Source organism: Aphanomyces invadans, assembly GCF_000520115.1.
Source record: "Aphanomyces invadans strain NJM9701 unplaced genomic scaffold supercont1.3, whole genome shotgun sequence".
In the NCBI taxonomy this organism is placed as follows: domain Eukaryota; phylum Oomycota; class Saprolegniomycetes; order Saprolegniales; family Verrucalvaceae; genus Aphanomyces; species Aphanomyces invadans.
In genome coordinates, this window is record NW_008580148.1 from 1,212,739 (window position 1) to 1,232,911 (window position 20,173).

Consider the following 20,173-nt stretch of genomic DNA (forward strand, 5'->3'; position numbering starts at 1 on the left):
GGTGTCAGGAGGGACGTGCCCGCCACTGCTGCAGATTGGACTGGCGACGTAGTATGGGCCGTCGCCAATGACCGACATGGTGACCTAACGAAGGGTCGCCGTCGAGGTTGCGTTGCCCAGGGCTGTCATCGTGATGGCATTTACCGGAGGGCTCGTCGTGCCATGGTGGAGTCATCGTGGTGCTAGTGGGGGTCGCCACATGCCACACGAAGCCCCCCAGCACTTGAACGGATCTTGCGGCAGATAGCGTTAACACCGGCTGCGCACGTGCCGCTGCTGTACGACTTTAAGTGAGCGAAATCCCGGAACACGGCCATGTCACCCTTGACGGGGCACCGACAGGCACAACACCGTTGCCGTTGCAGTTGACACCACCGACGACAGACTCGTTTCGCGATGAGCGGTCATGGTGGGAGAGGTAGTGGTGGGCGGCCGGCTTGGTGGTAGCTAGGGCAGCACGATCAGACCAGCGAGGAAGGTGGTGGTGCGCATGGTGTGGATGTAACCAAGGACAGAATGACTCGTTCGTGTACGATGAAGCCAGGTTCGATGGCTGCTCGTGCAATGAACAATCATGGAGGCGGGAGAACGCAGAGGAATTTCGAGTATGTCGTGGAGTTTCTAGAGCGGTGCATGTGGTCATGACCATTTTCCTCGGACCGCCTGCCACCTCACGTTACGATGACCTGATTTGGCGTATTCAAACTAGGTCTCGTACGTCACTGCTTCCGATGGACACAATGCAGCTCGGCCAGTTCCGTCCGATGCGTCGCCGTGCACAACGCGAGTGATTCCATGACGTTCCTCGACGGCGTACGTCGGACCTGCGCCAACCTGCTCGACCTGCCACGTGGACGGGTACAGGTTCAAGCAGCTCAGTGGGACGCCCACGTGCTCCGGCTAACTTTGCATGGCCTTCGATGGAAAGATACACCAAGAAGCGCACAAGTGGGCACTCGAAGCTTGCGATCGCCAAGTGCAGGTATTCCAACGCCGCGGCAACTGGGCGATGGAACAAGCCGCATGACGGAATGCGACGCAAGGTCGTTCACGCTGATCGACCGCCTCCCACTGTACGACCACCAAGTTTATCGTGGCAGCTTGAAACACACCCGATGGACTTGGGACCTCTCCTGTGGATCGGGTTTCGAAGACGGTGACACGCCACCATTCATCTCGTGCGGCCAGGCGCGATGGATCTAGGTGTTGGTGCTTGTTTGGATTAATATCGCACAGAACCACTACTCGAAAACATTATTCCCGTTAACTTCGGCGTCGCTGAGCCGCTGGGCCATTGCGAGCACATAAGCCTACACAAACACAGCCGTGTCAGAAGGAATTGCACGTGAAGGGTAGCTGCTGCATATCGAGCTGTTTACCTTGGACATGATCGAGTCCGGCGCGCGCTGCATGGCGTCGCTCACGGCTTTGGAAATACTAGTCTTCCGTTCGTTCTACAATACACACGTAAACATAAATATAAACTCTTTCTCCTGCGTCGTCGATGGCCTACCACAGGGGCCGTCATGGCTGTCTCTAGCGACCGCTTCAGTGTCTGCCAAAACCAAAACACGAATGAGCAATTCCAAGGTATGGAGCGGTGGTGCACGTACGGCAGGATGTGCGGCGCGGGAGTCGGTCGAAGTGGCACTTGACAGGCTGGGGCTGTGAATGTAGCCGTGCCCCCACGGATACACGACGATGTAATAGTTGTCCTGGCTGCGGAACGCTCGAACTCGACCATTCCCCACCGGTGTGCGCACGACGTCGTCTGCGTAATGGTCGTTGTGGATGTGGCTTCTTGCAAAGACGAAGCCGTGGATTGGATCCGCCATGAACGCCCGCAAGAATCGGTTGACTTTGTCCTTCAGGATCAAGCCTTCTCGTGGTGTCATCTTGCTCTTCACGTACAGCTCATGGCGAAAATCGCTTTGGAATCGATTTCGAAACTCGCCCATCGGCATGATGCGGTAGACTTCGCCGATGATCTCAACCATGCCGTGGGGTTTCCCGGATGGAATTAATGAGATCGCCTCAAGCAGCTTCAACCACGTGACGTCCGGCGGTTCGTACGCAGAGCACGAAGGATGTAGAAGTGAGTACAATATACCAGCGCCAGCCTTTACGTGAAACAGAACTGCGTTCAACGACGCATGCTTGGTGCCACGGACCTCGCGGTCGAGATTCAGTGGCGGCAGTACATCCCGCCGTGGAAGTGGAAGTACCAGCGGTTTCGGCGGTACGTGAACTTGTGGCTGGGGTGTGACAGAGTTGCTCGCAATAATGTTAGCTCCGTCCACTTGTTGCGGCGCCTGTGCCGCCAGGACGTGCGGCTGCGCAGCCCCCGAAGGTTTGCTCATGTTGATCGCGTGGGTTCAAATATCGAGTGCACATGTTCCAACTTGAACAAACTATAAGACTAAATGAAAATCTGTCATGTTCGACATATAAACTATGGAGTCGTTGAAAGATTGCAACTGCCACATCTCCAGTCGCGTGACCTGACTGAATGCAGGTCATTCCCTCACTTGACCTGCCATTGCAGCCTGATTTCATTATCCGGACCGAATAACCCTTCAAATCCGTGTCACGGAACTGTGGCACATCCAAGGATATATCCCTTTGGCGATCGATTAGAACACGAGTGTGGGCAGTCATCATTGAAGCGCCGTGATCGCCGGCAAACCTCCCGTCGCTCTCCCATTTGGCAATGCTACGCTCTGTGACCAAGTACTCCTTTCTTCGGCGCAAGGTTCCTGCCCCGTCTTCCTCCTCCCTGTGGCTGCGCATGACGCACACGGCGACGGAGGAAGGAAAGTCGACCGATCGGGTTCGCATTGTGGTTGTGGGCACCGGTTGGGCCGGGTACAAGCTTCTCGTAAAAGGGAACGAGCGCCGCGATGACATTGAGCATGCTCTGGGGAAACCAGTCGACTTTGTCGTGATCTCGGAACGCAATGTACGCACCTCGCGCAATCGTCTCATTCGTACCCACGTTTTGGCTCTTTGGTAGCACTTTTTGTACACACCGCTGTTAGCTAGCACGACCGTCGGGTACTCCAAGTTGCATTCGTTTACCGCATGCCTAACGTCTTGCCGTCGGTAGCACGCTCGAGTTCCGATCGATCACCGAGCCCGTGCGCGAGTCGTCCTTTCGCCGCGAACAAGACTTTATCATGGCCAGTGTGCAGTCCATTGATACAGACTCGAAGCAAGTGCAGTGCAAGAGCACGTTATCGGACGATCTCCGGTACAACATCAACTACGACATGTTGGTCGTGGCGTGTGGCTCCGTGCCGTCGACGTTTGGCCTCCCTGGCGTGGTTGAGCACGCGTTTTTCCTCAAGGAAGTGCACCATGCGCGTACGTGCGTCGGTTGCCTCAGGCGTACTGCAGGAGCGTAATTGTTGTTTGCAGGGGCGATTCGGCGCCGCATCCTCGAGAACTTTGAGCTCGCAACGCAGCCGGGGGTGTCGGAGGCGACACAGCGACAGCTCCTGCACTTCATTGTCGTTGGCGGCGGGCCGACTGGGATTGAGTTTTGCGCCGAGCTGTACGACTTTGTCAATGAAGACCTTACGCGGCTATATCCGCAGGTGCAGCCACGCAGCGCGTCTTCGTTGGACTTACTCGCTGTGGTGCGACCAGGTGTCGAATTTCCTCCAAGTGTCGCTGATAGATGCAGGCCAAATCCTGTCTATGTTCAACGCTTCGCTGCGAGAACGCGCCATGCGAAAGATTGAGCACCGCTCGAGCATGCACGTGATCAAGCACAACTGCAAAGAGGTGCGCCATTCGTCGGAGGATGCATCAAAATCAAGGTCGTTTTGGCCAGGTGCGAGCCGACGCAGTGGTGCTGGACACTGGCGAGGTCATTCCGTGCGGGTTGGTCGTGTGGACGGCGGGAGTCGGCCCCAACACCCTGACGAAATCGTTGCCGTGGGCCAAGTCGAAGCGCGGAAACATCCTGACCAACCAGTTTTGCCAGGTTCGTGATGCCATTCAATGGATGTCTGTGCCACAGATTCGTGACTTGGCTCTCGTGGCAGGTTCTCGGGGTGGAGCCGTCGCCGCACGACTCGAAATCCTTCCTGGGCCTCGAAAACCCGTCAGCAGTGTTTGCTATTGGCGACTGCGCCGACATTGAAGACTACCCTCTTCCGGCGACGGCGCAAAAGGCGCAAGGCCAGGCGCTGTATTTGCTCGGGCTCCTGCAAAAGGACAAACCAAGCGTCGAGCCATATCGATTCCAAAGCCTCGGTATGATGGCGTACTTGGGCTCGTACGAAGGGCTGTTCCAGGCGAAAGACGTCACGATCAACAAGCAACATCAGCCGCTCGCCAAGTTTGACGGGTGGAAGGCATGGCTGCTGTGGCGCAGCGCATACCTCACCAAGCTCGGGAGCTGGCGGCTACGGCTGCAAGTGCCTCTCGATTGGTTCAAGGCCATGGTGGTCGGCCGCGACGTTTCTCGCTTCTAGAGCTGCGCCTCCATACAAACCGCGCTAGGTTGTGCAACAACTATACATGCCGATTCTGAGCTTCTCGCAATTCTGGGACAGACCATCCATGCTCTTGGAAAGCCACGTTAGCCTCTGGCTCAGCGACGGCGGACCATCATCCACCATGGCTCGGTGTCATGAACAAAAGGCATTGGACACATTCCGGCTGAAGGTGTCGATCCGAACCGCTTCGGGGAGCAGACATCACGGCCAGAAACTTGATCGGATTCTATGACTGACCGAGTTCTATTGAGCTTTATATAGTGGTGCTGATCAACGTCAATGCTTGTCCTTGGGCTGGCACTGGAAAAAGTAGTCGTTCACTTTCACGCACTCGTCGCCAGGGCGACAAGACGCCTTTCCGTCCACCCCAGTCCCGCCACATTGGGTCCACGTGCCGAGCTGGCCAAACTTGGGAGAATCAGGAACACACTGGGAGAACCACTCGTTGACGGCGACGCAGGAGTGACCCTCCCCACAAATGGAGCTGCCGGTGTAGCCCCTTCCGTCGCATTGTCTCCATGCTTTGATGTACCCGTCATTGTTGGACGGGGGCGACACTGGTGGGCTAGTCGAATAGTCGGGAGCGTGCGAAGTCGATACCAACGGCTCTGTAGGCACCGGAACGACTGACGGCGTCGCTGGTTGGGATGTGACAATAATCGCTGGGGTCGATGGCGCCTGGGTCACCGGGGAGTCCGACGGGGCCGGCGGGTTGATGGGCGCTGCGTTGTGATCAGGACAAAAGATCACGTCAAACACTTCATCCATGGGACAGTCGTGTGTCTTGTTATTGTCGGCTGGAAACAAGTACGCGTCCGAGGCGTCCGGGCGGGTTACACGCAGCTGCTTGCAATTGGCTTGGCCCTCGTGCTTGGTTGGGACGACGAGGACTGGGATGTTGTAGCCCGAGCGCCTGGTGAACGCTTTGCAGTCTTCGAAGCTCGAGCACCAGCCAGGGCCAGGCGGGATGTTGCTGACGTCGTACCAGACTTGGTTCAGCCCATTCCCCGAGTTGATGAGGGAGTACTCGATCACTAGACATTGACGGGGATATCAGCCATGCGCACAACACAAAAGCGATACGTACAGTTGGCTTCGTTGGAAGGCGAGTGCTTGAACAGGCCATGGTCGTCCAACGACACCCCGCAGTTGTTACCGACCTGAACTCCCGGCTCAATGTCGCAAATGAACTTGCTCCCGCCACCGTGCAAGTTGATCGTGAAGCCGCACTTGTTGGCAAAGCGAAACTCGACTGCAGCCACCGCCGATGCAGCCGCCACGACAGACACAAGATTGGCAATGAACATTCTGCGTCAAATTCACAAGTGACCGGCGTGCAGCACCGGGATATAACCCGGGAGCGGTCGTGCCTGGGCCCGCGAGCTTGCCATCGAACTTGCGCGCCTGTGGCACGACCGAATATAAAAAAAATGGACGCAATTTCAATACAAATACCAAGCTCAGCTTGAATATATTTATTTTCACACTTCCCATGGCACGTTCCCAGAACGCGCTTGCACTGGCGACTCAGCCAAAACAGTATCTTTGCTGTGTCGTCGGCCTTTACATGGAAGAGATATGTGCATTGCACGAGCTCGAACACCACAGTCCTCTGCACCAACGCATGCCTTGTCGAGGAGCTCGTCACACAGAATTTTGGTACACATGAGACCTTCCTGTATGGCGAATTGCAACGCCATGCGTCTGCACTCCCCGCCTCCCGTGCCTTTGACGTTGCAGGCATGGATGATACATGTCAAATACGAATAAAATACGCAATATGTATGTTTAATATTGTTTAGAATAGTCGAAAGAAATTAAAATTGCGCTTGCTTTTGTTCCTTTGCCACCCTCGGTGAAAAATTGGGTCGTGCATCCGTTCGACACATGGGTGCGAATATGGCGTGGCGGCAGAGGAGAGCGCGCCGCCCAACAGCACCGCAGCACCGCAGGCGGTCGACATGGGAGGATGAATGGGATTTGTTAAAGCATGGCGAGGAGGGTGTTTTCCATGTCCAAGTCGCGGACGGTGAGGTGGTATGGCGGTTGGGCTTGGTCGATCATGGCTTGCACGGCGTCGACATCGAGCCCGTCCACGTTCTTACCGCACACTTGGAGGATGGCACATCCCCGGTAGACGAGGCCGCTTCGTTCGGCAGGACCAAGGCCGGCCACGAACTTCTTGACGTACACGCCGTGGTCCTGCAGGCCGATATGCTGTTAGCCATCATATACCCCAGATGGCTGCGGTACCTTGTCGCTTCGAAAGAGGATCCCCATCGGTCCTTGTGGGAATGTCACGGTGGCAATCTCTGCGCCGCCGTTGACCCCCCGACTGAACCCGACGCGATACGGTGGCGATGCCATCGCCTGCCGCAGCAAATCCATCACTTTGTCGTATGGTAAACTCGTCACGGAGGACCCGTTCACAGCGACGACTTGGTCGTCTTCGGCGATGAGCTTCGAGTTCTTGGCAAACGACGGAAGCCTCGAAAACCCTTTCACAACCACATAGCTGCTGCCGTCGGGGGCGTCGCGATGGTCCAAATCAACAAGCGGAGGCCATGACTTGAGCGACACGATGCCGTCGGGACTGGTTGAAAAGGTCAGGACGGCTGGGCGGGGCAAGCTCTTGAGCGTATTCAGCACCTACAACGCAGTGCCATCCACCACAACGTCAATGATGCCATCCAACCAACGACTTGGTATATACCGCGGAAAACTCCATCGTTCGCACATCAATACCGTTGGCGCGAAGGAGGAGGTGGCCAGGCCGAATTTGACCACTGGCTTCGCCTTGGCCAACTGCTGGGAGCGGTTCATTGCACATGGCGGTTCGATCCGGGATGAACCCTGCCACAATCACTCCGTGCTTTGCCTAGAGTTGAACAAAAATCGCCATGAGCAACTCTGCTATCCTCATTTGTTCGTCGTACCAGCGGTCGCGCCCGCAGCTTGAGACCCAACGGCCCTTCGCCGAACGACACGTCAAACGTTCGCAGCGTCCGCCGTGGCTTGATTTGAAACTCGTCGTCCGGGACCGCCGTCGCAAACCGCAACGTGAGGGGCACCGGGAGAGACTTGAGCAGCTTTTGAACTTCCTTGGACGTCAACTTTGCACACGAAAGGCCGTTGATGCCAACGATTGTCGATTGCAGCGGAATCCTGTACAATTCGTGGCGCTGGGCGTCCGTGAGGGGACTCGTCTTGATGTTGGGCAAAGTCACGCCAGACACAAGCGCCATGCGATCTCTGGTTCCTGTACACGCACCATCAACGACGGCGCGACGAGAAGTTGAGATCACGGGGTTCTACGTACGCTTGGCCAATACGATGGGCAAGTCGGTGCTGGTAAAAGTCAGGTCTTCCTCGTTGGGCATGGGCGGTAGCAGTGGCTTGGCCCCGCGCCACGCACTCGCGATGGGCAACTGATCCACCGTCACGTTGAGGAGTTGGAGAAGCATCGGCCAGTAGTCCATCATGAACGTGTTGAGCACCGTCACCAGCGACACGACGTGGTCAATCAAGCTGCCTTCAAGAGTCGACGCAATGTAGTCCTTGATCAAGTCCTTGAAAAGCGATGCTAGGATGTTGTACACGGACGAGAACCAGCTTCCGTTGATCTTCAATGTCAGGTCCTCCTTGATTTCGATTTCGATCGACGAGATCGCAAGCGTGGGCTGCCACGTGCCGTCTGCCAACGCCACCTTCTCCGCCTTCACGGACCATGCATGCCATGCTTAGCTGCAGGATATGCACCATTCGACGTACTCGAAACCCGAGCGATACACAGCCGCCCGTGACCTCGGCGTCGGCGGTCCCACCACCGTTCAGATACGGAAACCTTTTTTGGACAAACGTCCAATTCAACCGAGGGATTATGGCACTGAGATGCGTCGCCTTCATTGTCAGCACCTACGACAGCCATTCATTCGAAATCAGCTCAACGGTCACGGTCTCCATACGTCGTCGTCGGTGGCTACACCCAGCTTCACCGACACCTTCTCCTTGCGCACTTTGAATTTCGACAGGTCCAGCTGGGACAGAGAGTACTCGACGTCGTCTTTCGTGCCGCTGCCGTCGAGTTGTTCGACATGATGAACGTGGCAGTCAAACGTGTGGAGACGTACATGATCGGGTCGACTTCGATCGACGGCAGCACGGACATGAGGAAATCCAAACAACGGTCTTTCACCTATACAGCATTGAGATGCATGTGGCGCACTGTGCCGAGGCTAACAACCACCCACCTGATCGACAAATTCTTGTCGCGCGGCAGCGTCCACGGCCAGCGTCCGACCCCATTTGGCCAAGTCCTACGCGAGATTGAATTCGTAGCAGCTCATGGACACGTGGAGAGCGACGTGTCGTACGTTCACTTTGACCTTCGAGACGGCTTCTGCGACCTTTTCACGCAACATCGTGGGGTTTTCGTCCGTGACTTGGGCCAGTGCTTTTGCTTTGGCCAAGATCGTCCGGCCTTGCTTGCTCGCTTGGAACTTGGCCAACATCACCTCGCTCTCCTACACCAAAGCTCCACGATCGATCGTTCGATGTCGCAAGGATCCGACGAAGCCTGTACGTTGATAAAGACTGCAGCTTGTTGGGTCACTTGCGGCAGCAAGTTTTCGACCCGCTCCATCATTTCCAACGGGTCGATGCACGCCAGCGCCATGTCCTTGGCGGCAAAGTCGTTGATGAGCTTCTTGCCCTTGTTCTACACGTGCTGTGTCAAGTTTTTCCATTGTAGGAACGACATGCCAACGACCTTGAGCCCACGAGGAGACAAGGTTTGTTCCAGGTCGTTCAGAAACTGGTCCGGCTTCAACATTCGCATGCGTCGCTGCTGCTGCTCCACACGCGCTTGTAGCATCGTTTTAAAGTGGGCAATGAGCGCCGCTCCATCTTCGCTCTAAAGTGACGTATGACAGGGCAGCGATTCCTTGCGGCTGCGTGTCACACGTACTTTAGCGCCTGCTTGCAACTGCTTACTCAATTGCTCGGCAACTTGCCGCATTTCGATGCTACTCCCGACGCAATTTAAAATCTTCTTCGAGTGCACCGTCAGCTACACAAGGACAGCCACGAATATGGTTCCATCACGAGAACGCAGACCGCCGACGGCGTCGAACGAGGGCTCGTCCACAACGTACCTCGACGAGCTCTGCGTTGGTCGTAAACTTGGTCTCGACCCTCTTCTTGACCAACTCGGACAGTTCCATGAGCTTCTGAAGCTCGCGTTCGCCGGCCTGGCGCACCTTTGCCGCGGCGTCGTTGAACTCGGGGTTTACAAACGAACCAAGCGCCGACGTATAGTCTGCGCTGTAGTTGAACGTCGACGCGATCGAGCTGAGCGACGCAGCGTTCTTTTCACAGTACGCACGGACAGTGAGGTAGGCGTTCTCGCCGGCCGCCGACAGCGCCTGGGCTTGTTGGTACGTGATGCGACCGTTGAATTCGGCGAGGATTTGATCCGTCGACAGCGGCTTGGGGATCTTGCCCAGCAGGCGCAAATCCACGGCGCTCACGTCCGATGCCTAGTGGACTTGTCATGGAATCGTCAAAATCCAGTTTGCCAGCGAGTTACGTTGAGGAAGGCGGTCGCGTTCGAGTCAAGCAGCACGACGTAAAACCCATCTTCCCGCCTACAAGGATCGCCTGTGTGAGCTGCACATACGTAGGCGCCGTTTTAAACGAGACGTGAGCCACCGACAAACGGACGTGCATACCTGTAGTTGGTGACCACCCCTAGTCCAAACTTGGTGCGGCACCGAGTGCGAACAGCGAGGAGGACAGATTTACTCTACTGAGGCACTCTGGTTGAGCGCTAGGACTTGGAACAAAGACACATCGTGTTACACAACCTCCAGGAACTCACGCGTGCCGTCCTCGTATTCGACCTCGTACGTCTTGTCCAGGACTCGGTAGCCGACGACGACAGCAGGTCGATCGGATGGCGTCTGCACCGCCAGTCCTGGAGGAATCTCATTGCCATTCAAGGATGGTAGACGTGGCATCATCCAACAGGTCTAATGTGACTTTCGTGTCAGGAGCGCAATGAAGCAACGTCGTGGAAGCTAGACCTGGGAATACAGCACGCCGCCGATGTCCATGTCCACAATGTAAACTGGTCGGCCATTGGCGCCCCTAGTTTCATCAAGATGAGCATACATCGGCCAACAGCGCAAGTCGAACTTGATCTTCGTGCGGAAGATGCCCGTGCCAAAGCATGTCTTGACGCGATCTCCTTCCGTAAACCGGATCAAGCGCGTCAAGACTGGCGGAAGCAGCGTGCTTGGCGCTTTGCCACTTCCTCGGGGAGACATCACGGTCGGAGAGAACGTCATGTGCTTGGTGCCGGTCACTCGTGTCCAAGCCGGCGCTAGATCAGAGTAACTTCCGTCGACAAAAGTATTTTGACCGAATCAAGGGATGTAGGCACAAAAAGCCATCATATCATCGCCAGCGTTTTGCCAATCAAATCTTTTCTTTTCGTTCAATAGCTAATCAGATCGTCCGATGCATGCGTTAATCCAATAGATTTAGGATAACGTTCGGAAGATGTTCGAACGAGGAGAGCGCCAAGGCCGTTGCGAACCGGTGCCAGCCCATGGAAATGGCGTTTGGGGCTTGATGTTCGACAACTGCGCCACGCTCTGCGGGCACCTCAGTCAATGCACAATCCATCTAGCGTCGTAACCTCTGATGGCCAAGATCTGCCCTTCCTGCACAGGCGTCCTATCAAACGAAGGTACGTTAACACCTTGGACGTGCCAACACTGACTCGACGCATCCCGACGACCCCAGTTGTGGCAAATGCCGTTCAATGCGAAGCGTGCAAGTCCATCGTGTGTTGGTGGTGTGACCAAGTCATCTCAAAGGAATCCATTGCCCATCACTACACTGTCAACGTATGCTGCCGACGTCTGCACATTTCGGTCATCATGGCCATGGTAGGGCAAAGGCTGCCGCGTCGTACAACTGCCACTCTCTCCCACGTCAAAGAACTCCCGTGCACACTCGACGAAAACCACGATTGTCCTGAGTATGCGCAACTGGCCATGGATTGCAATTTGACGGTCGATCGCATCTCGTCCACGTAGATTATCTGTGGCGCGCGGTTCTCGCCCCGATTGCCATGTTTTGCGCATTTGTGTCAGCCATGTGCCGCAGCTTCACGCTGTGCCTATTCATGCGGCACGAGCCGCTAGATGAGACGAAGGAGCCACCGACGGCCGCAATGCCCGAAGTTATCAAACCTTCCCTCGGAAAGGCCGAAGTGCATCCGATTCCAGCGACCACCCACCAGCCCACCAGCACACACGTCATCCACAACACAGCGTATTCCATGTATGCCAACCTGTAGCCAACATGGGACAGCTACAAGGTAAACTTATCCACATAAACAATTGAGATATCGAGTGCACCACCCGCTGGGCTGCTTTGGCGGAGCGTGGCTGGGAAGCTTGACTTGATGGGTCTCACCACAGGTGGACCTGTCCAAATTCGCGAGGTCGACGGCGCGTGCAAGGACTTTTGTCGTTCTTCCGACTTTGGGTTGCATTGTAGCTCCTTTGCCGATGGCACCGTGTCATCGCAATATCTCTGGCACACTTTTGGCCACGGCGCAGGTCCGTTTGTTTCCACCCACCCTATGTTGATGCTAGGGATGTTAAACCGATTGCACAAGCATCGAATTAACGCCATCTCCATGCCATGCAAACCTGACAACCCACAATTTCCAGCGTCCAGCGACACCCGCGTTCACCCACGACATGGGTGAACGCGGGTCGATGGGGCTTTGCATAACCCCGGATGACGCCAAGCCAGCAGTGCAGGTCTTTTTGTATACGTACACCCTGGGTCCTGGAGAGTTGTGTGCTCTGGTGTTGGTGGTTGCAGCAGCTTCTAGCACACTCTTGAAACGTCCACTGTCGCAACAGGTCGTACGACCACCGCGCGAGTCCTAGGCCAACACCCTTGGGCATCGGCGCAATATTACCATCCCTTTAGCAACCTACTCCGCACATTCCCAGTGTTGGAGTGTGCGCTGAATGCTCGTCAGCGGTGGTCGTTCAACACTACGTGAACCCTGCCCTGCACCAAGACGCAGCGGTCGTTCCACAATATACTTGGAAACTGTATTCACAGGATTGCAATATTCCACCGCTGCATGTCGTATGGTGGCAGTAAACTGGTCGTTGCGATGCCCTGATGAAACGTTGCCGGACCGTTCGTTCATCCAAGCGGGTTCACTTCTCGATCGGTGCCACGGATGGAACAAGGAGGAGCAGTCGAAACTGTGTCGCCCACTCGCGTCGAGTGCTCTCCTGGCGAACGGCGCGTCGTGAACATGCTCTTCGCCTTGATTGGCGTCGGATACCTCTTTCCCTTCTCGGCCCTGACGCAGCCTGTGGACTACTGGACGTTCCTGTTCCCGGACTTCAACATTGAGTTCTCCATCACGTGCGTGTTCATGTACACAAATTTGGTAGCGCTGGCGTTGATTGTGTCGTTCGGATCGACCCCGTGGTTCACGGGTCGTGTCGTCGGGGGATTTGCCGGTCAGCTTGTCGTCCTTGTGTTCGTGCCAGCTGTGTACTCGTTCGTCACTGGCGAGACCGCCCACATTTGGTCCATTCTCGGTGCCACGGGGTTTGCCGCCATTGTCACGGCCTTACTCGACAGCTGCGTCATCGCTCTCGCGTCCAAGTATCCACTGCATGCGCAGGAATCGCTTCAGTTTGGCATTGGGTTGAGCACGTTGATTGGGAGCATCTACCGCGACGTGACCAAGTTGGCGTTCCCGCCGGACGCTGTCGTCGCAAGCAGTTCGTTGTACTTTTACACGGGGGCGGTCACGGTTGGGCTCTGCATTGGCGCGTACGTGTGGCTCCTGCGGCTTCCGCTGTCCAAGAAGGCAATGATATCGGGCCGTGCGGCCGCCGGCAAGACCGAGTCGCTTCCTTTGATCACAAAGCGAGACGTCCAAGAAGCATTTCCGAACCGATGGATGATCCTGCGCAAGTGCTTGTCCAACCAAGTGCAAGTATCGCTTCTGTTCATGACAACACTAGCGCTATGGCCGCCGCTCGTGACTGAAATGAAAAGCCACAACTTCCCCGCGTTGCAAGCGTCGAGGTGGTGGCCATTGATCCTTCTCACGGTGTTTTCCGTGTCCGATTGTGTTGGCCGCCTTCTCGTCCCGTACCGCTGTGGCCTGACCAAGGACACGGTGTGGAAGCCCGTGGTCGGTCGCATGCTCCTTGGCCCGTGCATCGTCCTGTCTGTCCAGGGGGTGTGCTTCACCCACGATGCGTTCTCGATCGCGTTTGTGCTCGCGCTGGGCGCGACCAACGGGTACCACGGATCGCTTGCGATTCTGTTTGTCAACGATTGCATCGACGACGACGAGAAAGCTATTGCTGGGTCGTTCACGGGGTTCTTTCTCAACTTTGGCCTCGTGATTGGGTCGACCCTTGGCCTGGCGCTATCTCAGTTTGTCCATGCTGCGTAACATAGGTATGTATGGTGGAATTTACGGGCTTGCTCAACCACCGGCATACTGCGACACGATGGACGCCATGGCGGCGGTCGTGGAGGGCGATCGCATGTGCAGAGGCCAATTGACAAGCCTCGACTCAGGATTTACGAGCAGCACGGACGAACTTTGACGTACCGACGGACTGGTTGTGTGTCGACAGCGCCCGTGCCACTGCTGAGGAGGAAGTTTTCCCAACCACTAGAGATGGGCAAGGCTTGGTCGGCCAGCCACAGGACGTATATCTTGCACAGGGATAGCGAGGATTCGTTGAAAGCTAGTCGATCGTGACGCAAATGCGTGGTTTGAGGATGCTCGTTAACTACATGTCGAACACTTTGGCCAAAGCCACGCCGACCGACGAGCCCACGATGAGCCCAACATTCAAGAAAAAACTCGACAGCATCCCCGTCGCGCTCTGCTCTTCCGGCTCGACGATCTCATTCACGACGACTATGGCGAGGGTTCCAACATACCCGGACGAGAGCCCCGCGCCGACCGTGACTGCAATCGAGATAGCGTCATGGGTAAGCACGCCCTTGGCGCAGCACACGGCGAGGGGAATGGTCAAAAGTCTCGGGACCACAAACATCCAAATCGTATTTGCGTGCATGCCACGTCGATAGCGGACGAGGTAGCGCCCCACGAGTTCACACCCGGCGTAAGTCGCAAGCAAAATTTGTGGCCACCACCCCGACGAATTCAGCGATGGAAACTGGTAGCTTGGAATGACTGACACGACGCCGGGCCATGCCGCTAGAGAGCTCGCATACGTGAGGGCCACATACAACTCCTGGCACCAAATCTTGCGTACGAGGGACAGGCGAACGATGTCCTGCTTCGCCTTGTCGAGGCAGTGCTGCGTAAGTGGGAGGCTGAGCAGAACGTAGTACGCAAGGATGCCGCACGCGACGGTGGCGGCGCCGACCATAAAGTACAACATCGTGGCTCCCACGACGGCGTCGGCGGGGAAGAACGCTTTCGTGATAATGCGGTAGCCCGACGTAACGACCATGGAGAACCCCATGCCGAGCTGCACTGACTCGATGCCGCCAGTGGGGAAGAGGTTCGCCAGGGAAAACACGGACGAGTCGAGAAATGACGTCGCGATGGAGACCACCACCGTGCTGCCCAGTACCATCGCAAGATTCTGGAACTCGGTCGTAAAGACCAAGTACGACGCGGGCAACACGGCGAGGATGACGACTTGAGTGAAAAACCCGCCGACAATACGACCCGTGTACCACTGCTTACCACCGATCCACACGATGAGGAATAGCGTCGTGACGCTCGCAATGTTGTATGCCCATGAGATTTCAAAATCCACATTGAACGCGGGAAAGAGAAGGTGCCAGTAATCGACGGGTTGCGACAGTGCGTTGTACGGAAACAGGTAGCCAAAACCGATCACCATGAAGAGGAACGATGCCTTGGGAAGGTCCGCGTCGAGCGACGCGCATTCACGGCTATTGAGCATCGGGTCGCGCTCCGTGGCCGCGCCGCGCCTTACGTCACCCATTGCAGCTGCTGCTGGAAGTGCCGGTGACATGACAGGAAAGGTCATCGGGTTTTCAAAACGCACCAATCAGAGAGCGCAAAGCCAGATTCTGGGTTCGGATTGGCTGTTGGAAGGCCATGGACGAACGCAATGGAATACAACAGAGCCATACGGATAATATCCGGATTGCATTCGCCAACACCAGTAAGCAATTCACACTAATTATGCACCTACACCTTCATGACATGGGATAAGTGGAAACACTGTATTTACGATATACGTACACTGTTGGAAGGGTAAATGAATGCAAAGGTCGAGAGGACGAAGCGAGAGCAAGGGCGACGGTAGTGGACGGTACAGTGGGCTGTGCGCCGGGAGTAGCCAGTCACTAGACAGTCAGAGATGCTTGGCAAAATTGCCCATTCTATATTTAGTGTATATCACACTAAATAAAAAAATACACTATTCAAATGTAGAAACTACACATACAAGTGGACAACTTGTGCATGGAATTGTTGCGCCATGACCCCCCAAACCCTACTGCCTTCAAGGGCTGCAGGGGTTGTGTGACGTGATCAACAAAGATCTAGCCGCCAAGTACGCCACAGCCACCCCCGCTCGTGTGGTGGTAGCGGAAGCAGCTGACGATGGGCCACAGTGAACACGACGCGTGCCTTCAAAAGTCGGGCTGGTTGGACAATTCCGCGACCGACGCCTCCCGCGGGCATCTCCTCTTCGCTGTCGTCGGCTTTTCGTACATCTTTGCCCTGGACGCCCTCTTGCAACCGGTGGACTACTGGCGCCTTCTCTTTCCAACGTTCAACGCCGAGTTTCAAATTTCCTGGGTGTACACCGGGTCGTGTGTTGCAACGCTGGTCGGGCTCTTGTGGCTCGCCACGGCGGCGCCACGCCTCGAGCGTCGAATTGTCCGCGGCTTCACTGTGTTGCTCGTGTGTATGACCATGTTGCCACTGTCGCATTTTGTGTTGGGGACGACAATGCAGCACCTGGTGATGGTGCTCGCATCAGCGGCAGCTCTGGGAGTGGCAATTGCAACAACTGACAGCAGCATGTTTGCTCTGGCGTCACTGTATCCAACGAGCGGCGCCGTCGAGCACGTGCAGCTAGGTATTGGCTTGTCCTTGCTTGTCTCGGCGCTCTATCGTGATTCGTCCAAAGCTATCTTCGAGTCGGACAAGGTCGTACCGGCCACCATGTTGTACTTTGGGATTGCGCTTGCCACGATTGGATTGGGTTTTGTGGCGTTTTTGCAGCTCGTGCAGCTGCCACGGACCCAGCAGTGCCTCAACGACCAAGTCTCGCACCCAGCCATGGCCGGCACCGCGGTTTGGCGAAAGATCTGGCGCCACGAAGCTATCGTCGCGCTGACGTACATGACAACTTACTCGGTGTACCCTGGTGTGATTACGTCCATTCCATGCTACAATGACTACCAAGACGGATGGTTGACAAGCACTGGCTGGTGGCCACTCGTTTTGATGACGTGTTACGCCGTGAGCGAGCCGTTGGGTCGGTTTTGTGTGCGGTGGCGACTTGGTTTCACGTACGAGACGGTGTGGATGCTGGCAGTGCCCCGGCTCGTGCTCGTTTTGCTCGTTGGGTGCTCTGCCAAAGGCATATGGTTCCCCCACGATGCGTTTTCGGTGGTGTTAGTGCTGACGCTTGGCTTTACCAACGGGTATGTCGGCACGCTGGCGCTAGTCGTCGTCAACGATGTCGTGGATGTGCACGAGCGAGCTTTCACCGGCATGTGCGCGACCCTGACCATCAACACGGGTATCTTTGCCGGGTCGACGCTTGGTCTCATTGCTGCTAAAGTGTTGGATTTTTAAGCAGCTACCCACGACCCAAGAGCGGCAAACCACCGAATCAACGAATGACTCGGTTAGCTCACTCGGAACCTCGTTTCCAGCGGGCTGTAAGCAAAGGACTTTTGCTGAAACCAATGAAAGTAAATACAGTACGCCCAGGACAGCTTTCCGCTTGCCAGTCCTCGTGCATGGATGCCACCTCGATGCAATTGCGAAGTAGAGAGGTTGAAAAGGTCTTTGCGAGATCTTTGGGGCGGCACATCCTGTTGGACCTCAGACACGGACGAATTGCTCCGTGGTGCCTCAAGTGATACTTTCATACGCGCCGACTTCTTTTCAGATTTTGTAGCTTGGCAGTACGAGGAACGTCGTCGACTGTCATGTCGAACTTGCGCCGCATTGTCGCACCCGCCGACGTGGTGGGTGGATCTCGTGTGCATAAAGTGCAAACCGACTTGTTGCAAGTCGGTCGCTGCTCCGCACGGCTCTGGAGGTTGTCACGACGACGTGAAAATCCTGTAAACGTCCGACGTTTGAGTGAATTCAGCAGTTCTCGAAGCGCTAGACAGGTGTGGACCAAGGCACGGTGAAAAGTGCTCGCTACAATGTACTCTGCTGCAGTCATGCCGCGTCGACTTTTCAAGACAGCATTCACCAAGCGAATGCATTCTATCTAGGGATAAGCACGCCATGGACAGTCATGCCGGCAACTGCATCGCCGTGGCGTCATGGGGGGTAGTAGCACCCCCGACTGGACGGAGCTCGTTTGTTCAGATCAAAATTTTAAAAGTGCGATGTCTTGCCATAAAACGTTGGACAAGATGCGACTACAGGCCGACGATCTTGGATGCCACCAAACTCACGGTCGCCCCAGCCAGAATCCCAACGTTGATGCCCAAGCTGGCAAACATCCCAGTCACGCTCTGCTCATGCGCGTCGACGCAGTCGTTTGTGACCACGACGGCTAGCGTTCCAACGTACCCGTTGGACCAGCCAAGGATCATTGCGCTCGCGACGGAAATGACGTCGTGGGCGACGAAGCCTTTGGCCGCGCACGTGACGACCGGGATCAACATCAAACGGGGCAGCACGAGCTTCCAGATCGTTTGATGCGTTGCCAAGCGCCACCGGACACATGACCGCCCGAGGGCCTCGCACCCCGCAAATGTCGTCATGAGGACAAGGGGCCACCACCCCGACGCGTTGAGCGCTGGAAAGTTGTAGCTCGGGATCGACGTCAGCACGCCAGGATACAGCGCGTACGTGATGCCAAACGACAAGGCCACCATGCACTCGTTGAACCACAGCTTCGACCACATGGACAAATCCACGACTTGCGTCGCTCGCGCCTGGTCGACGTATCGCTGGGTGATCGACAGCTGGCGCAGCTTGAGAAATGCGAGAAAGCCACCGGCGACCGTCGCCACTGTTACCCCAAAGTAAAGCATCGTGGCGGGCACGACCGAGTTTGCCGTGTACAGGAACATTTTGGTCGCGACGCGGTAGAGCGCCGACACAAACAGCGCCCATCCCATGCCGACTTGCGTGGCCTCCATGGCTCCGACTGGAAACAGCGACGCCAGCGACAGGACGGTGCTGTCAACGGTCGAGATGGACACGGAGATGATGGCCGTGCTGCCGAGGACCATTGCAAGGTGCTGTTTGGTCGTGGACAAGACGAAGTGTGAGACTGGCAACGCGACCATGACCGTCAGGATTGTCGCAAATCCGCCGACGATGCGCCAGTTGTACGACGGCGATCCACCCTGCCAGAGCAACATGACCAATGTCGACACACTCGCGACGTTGTACACCCACGCGATTTCAAACTCGGCGTTGAACGAGGGAAAGAGGAGTGTCCAGTAGTCGACGGGCTGAAGCAGCGCAAAGTACGAAAAGAGGTAGGCAAAACCCATTGCTGTGAACAGTCGAAAGGCTAGGCGCTTCTCGTCGAGCTCATTGTCATGGCCACCGCCCTTTGGCAGCAACTGCGCTCGCTCCGGGTCGGCCATCAGCTCTTGACCAGCCGTCGTTTTGTACGGTAATTCGACGCAAGTGGACAGAGTACTTCGACGACCGACGTCGTACTTCGGAATGCTTCTTCGGACCACCCCATCGAATGATGGGACAGCCGCCGGGAACATTGCATCACGGGAGACCCACGACATCGTTCAGCGCGCAAAGCAGATCATGGCAAATGGGGTCCTGCTGGCCCGCATGGTGGAATTGTTGCCCAATGTGCGAGATCGAACAACATTTGGTCCACCCTGATGGTGGGCCCGCGAGGCGGCGCGACGTCGTCTGCTCCACGGAACATTGCCACTGCCTGTATTGCGACCCTTGCAGTTTGCAAAGGTTATTCGATCGACCACGAGCGGCACGGTGGAAATGTCTTCGTCATGCTTCGATCACACCATCCTCCTTTGAATCAAACACCAACGAGATCGTGAGTTCGCTCCCCAAAGGCCACGTATTCCATTCTTTCTGGATCGAAGAAGCTGCACATCCCTGACACGCCCAAGAGGCAATCGCCACGGTGTTGCCAACTCCAACGCTCGTCCCTTACCATGATGTGCTTGCATGGCATCAGGTGGGTTTCATCTCCCCGTTCTGGTCCATGTCCCTGTTGGCTCCTGGACGATGCGCTATCCCCAACTTCACCATTGCCCTGTTGTTGTGTGCACCACGCCGCAATCATCACAACTTCCCCACAGTCCTCTTGTGGAGCTACAGGCCGCGCCACTCGCTGTAATGTGACTGTGGCAGGCCACAGGTCCGAGTTGCGCTGGTTATCGTC

At 56.1% G+C, this 20,173-nt stretch overlaps 9 protein-coding genes across 11 annotated transcripts; 4 read left to right on the forward strand and 5 right to left on the reverse strand.

Moving 5' to 3' along the window:
* Nucleotides 1–1,148: 1,148 nt before the first annotated feature.
* Nucleotides 1,149–2,399, reverse strand: H310_02061. 2 transcript variants are annotated; one of them, XM_008865448.1, is made up of 4 exons: nt 1,614–2,399; nt 1,514–1,555; nt 1,380–1,454; nt 1,149–1,310 (listed from the first exon to the last, which is right to left on the reverse strand). In XM_008865448.1, exons 1-4 carry the CDS (start codon nt 2,358–2,360, stop codon nt 1,242–1,244), a joined length of 933 nt encoding a protein of 310 aa, XP_008863670.1. In that variant the 5' UTR covers nt 2,361–2,399; the 3' UTR covers nt 1,149–1,241. The 2 variants fall into 2 exon arrangements, with proteins under 2 accessions (XP_008863670.1, XP_008863671.1); XM_008865449.1 differs by having other exon boundaries at nt 1,380–1,555.
* Nucleotides 2,400–2,626: 227 nt separating this feature from the next.
* On the forward strand, nt 2,627–4,785 carry H310_02062. Of its 2 annotated transcripts, XM_008865450.1 has the most exons (7): nt 2,627–2,959; nt 3,014–3,054; nt 3,107–3,363; nt 3,418–3,596; nt 3,649–3,786; nt 3,836–3,988; nt 4,050–4,785. In XM_008865450.1, the coding sequence occupies exons 1-7, from the start codon at nt 2,711–2,713 to the stop codon at nt 4,479–4,481; spliced, it is 1,449 nt and encodes a 482-aa protein (XP_008863672.1). In that variant the 5' UTR covers nt 2,627–2,710; the 3' UTR covers nt 4,482–4,785. The 2 variants fall into 2 exon arrangements, with proteins under 2 accessions (XP_008863672.1, XP_008863673.1); XM_008865451.1 differs by having other exon boundaries at nt 3,014–3,363.
* H310_02063 (hypothetical protein) lies at nt 4,202–5,905 on the reverse strand. The gene is made up of 2 exons (XM_008865452.1): nt 5,593–5,905; nt 4,202–5,539 (listed from the first exon to the last, which is right to left on the reverse strand). The coding sequence occupies exons 1-2, from the start codon at nt 5,810–5,812 to the stop codon at nt 4,782–4,784; spliced, it is 978 nt and encodes a 325-aa protein (XP_008863674.1). The 5' UTR covers nt 5,813–5,905; the 3' UTR covers nt 4,202–4,781.
* A 374-nt stretch (nt 5,906–6,279) lies between these two features.
* On the reverse strand, nt 6,280–10,909 carry H310_02064 (hypothetical protein). Its single transcript, XM_008865453.1, has 19 exons — nt 10,701–10,909; nt 10,589–10,652; nt 10,370–10,534; nt 10,235–10,308; nt 10,093–10,150; nt 9,659–10,042; nt 9,472–9,573; nt 9,274–9,417; nt 9,088–9,222; nt 8,879–9,028; nt 8,756–8,821; nt 8,636–8,700; nt 8,471–8,579; nt 8,277–8,420; nt 7,825–8,221; nt 7,442–7,764; nt 7,219–7,383; nt 6,759–7,154; nt 6,280–6,707 (listed from the first exon to the last, which is right to left on the reverse strand). Exons 1-19 carry the CDS (start codon nt 10,850–10,852, stop codon nt 6,489–6,491), a joined length of 3,312 nt encoding a protein of 1,103 aa, XP_008863675.1. The 5' UTR covers nt 10,853–10,909; the 3' UTR covers nt 6,280–6,488.
* Nucleotides 10,910–11,091: 182 nt separating this feature from the next.
* H310_02065 (hypothetical protein) lies at nt 11,092–11,871 on the forward strand (the record flags this gene model as incomplete). Its single annotated transcript, XM_008865454.1, has 4 exons — nt 11,092–11,256; nt 11,313–11,416; nt 11,463–11,550; nt 11,609–11,871. The coding sequence occupies exons 1-4, from the start codon at nt 11,211–11,213 to the stop codon at nt 11,869–11,871; spliced, it is 501 nt and encodes a 166-aa protein (XP_008863676.1). The 5' UTR covers nt 11,092–11,210.
* An 849-nt stretch (nt 11,872–12,720) lies between these two features.
* On the forward strand, nt 12,721–14,084 carry H310_02066 (hypothetical protein). The gene has a single exon (XM_008865455.1). The coding sequence runs from the start codon at nt 12,781–12,783 to the stop codon at nt 14,020–14,022; it is 1,242 nt and encodes a 413-aa protein (XP_008863677.1). The 5' UTR covers nt 12,721–12,780; the 3' UTR covers nt 14,023–14,084.
* A 248-nt stretch (nt 14,085–14,332) lies between these two features.
* H310_02067 (hypothetical protein) lies at nt 14,333–15,595 on the reverse strand (the record flags this gene model as incomplete). Its single annotated transcript, XM_008865456.1, has 1 exon — nt 14,333–15,595. One exon carries the CDS (start codon nt 15,593–15,595, stop codon nt 14,369–14,371), a length of 1,227 nt encoding a protein of 408 aa, XP_008863678.1. The 3' UTR covers nt 14,333–14,368.
* A 464-nt stretch (nt 15,596–16,059) lies between these two features.
* Nucleotides 16,060–17,592, forward strand: H310_02068 (hypothetical protein). Its single transcript, XM_008865457.1, has one exon. It carries the CDS (start codon nt 16,192–16,194, stop codon nt 17,395–17,397), a length of 1,206 nt encoding a protein of 401 aa, XP_008863679.1. The 5' UTR covers nt 16,060–16,191; the 3' UTR covers nt 17,398–17,592.
* Nucleotides 17,593–17,892: 300 nt separating this feature from the next.
* H310_02069 (hypothetical protein) lies at nt 17,893–19,437 on the reverse strand. Its single transcript, XM_008865458.1, has one exon. The coding sequence runs from the start codon at nt 19,386–19,388 to the stop codon at nt 18,204–18,206; it is 1,185 nt and encodes a 394-aa protein (XP_008863680.1). The 5' UTR covers nt 19,389–19,437; the 3' UTR covers nt 17,893–18,203.
* Nucleotides 19,438–20,173: the final 736 nt, after the last annotated feature.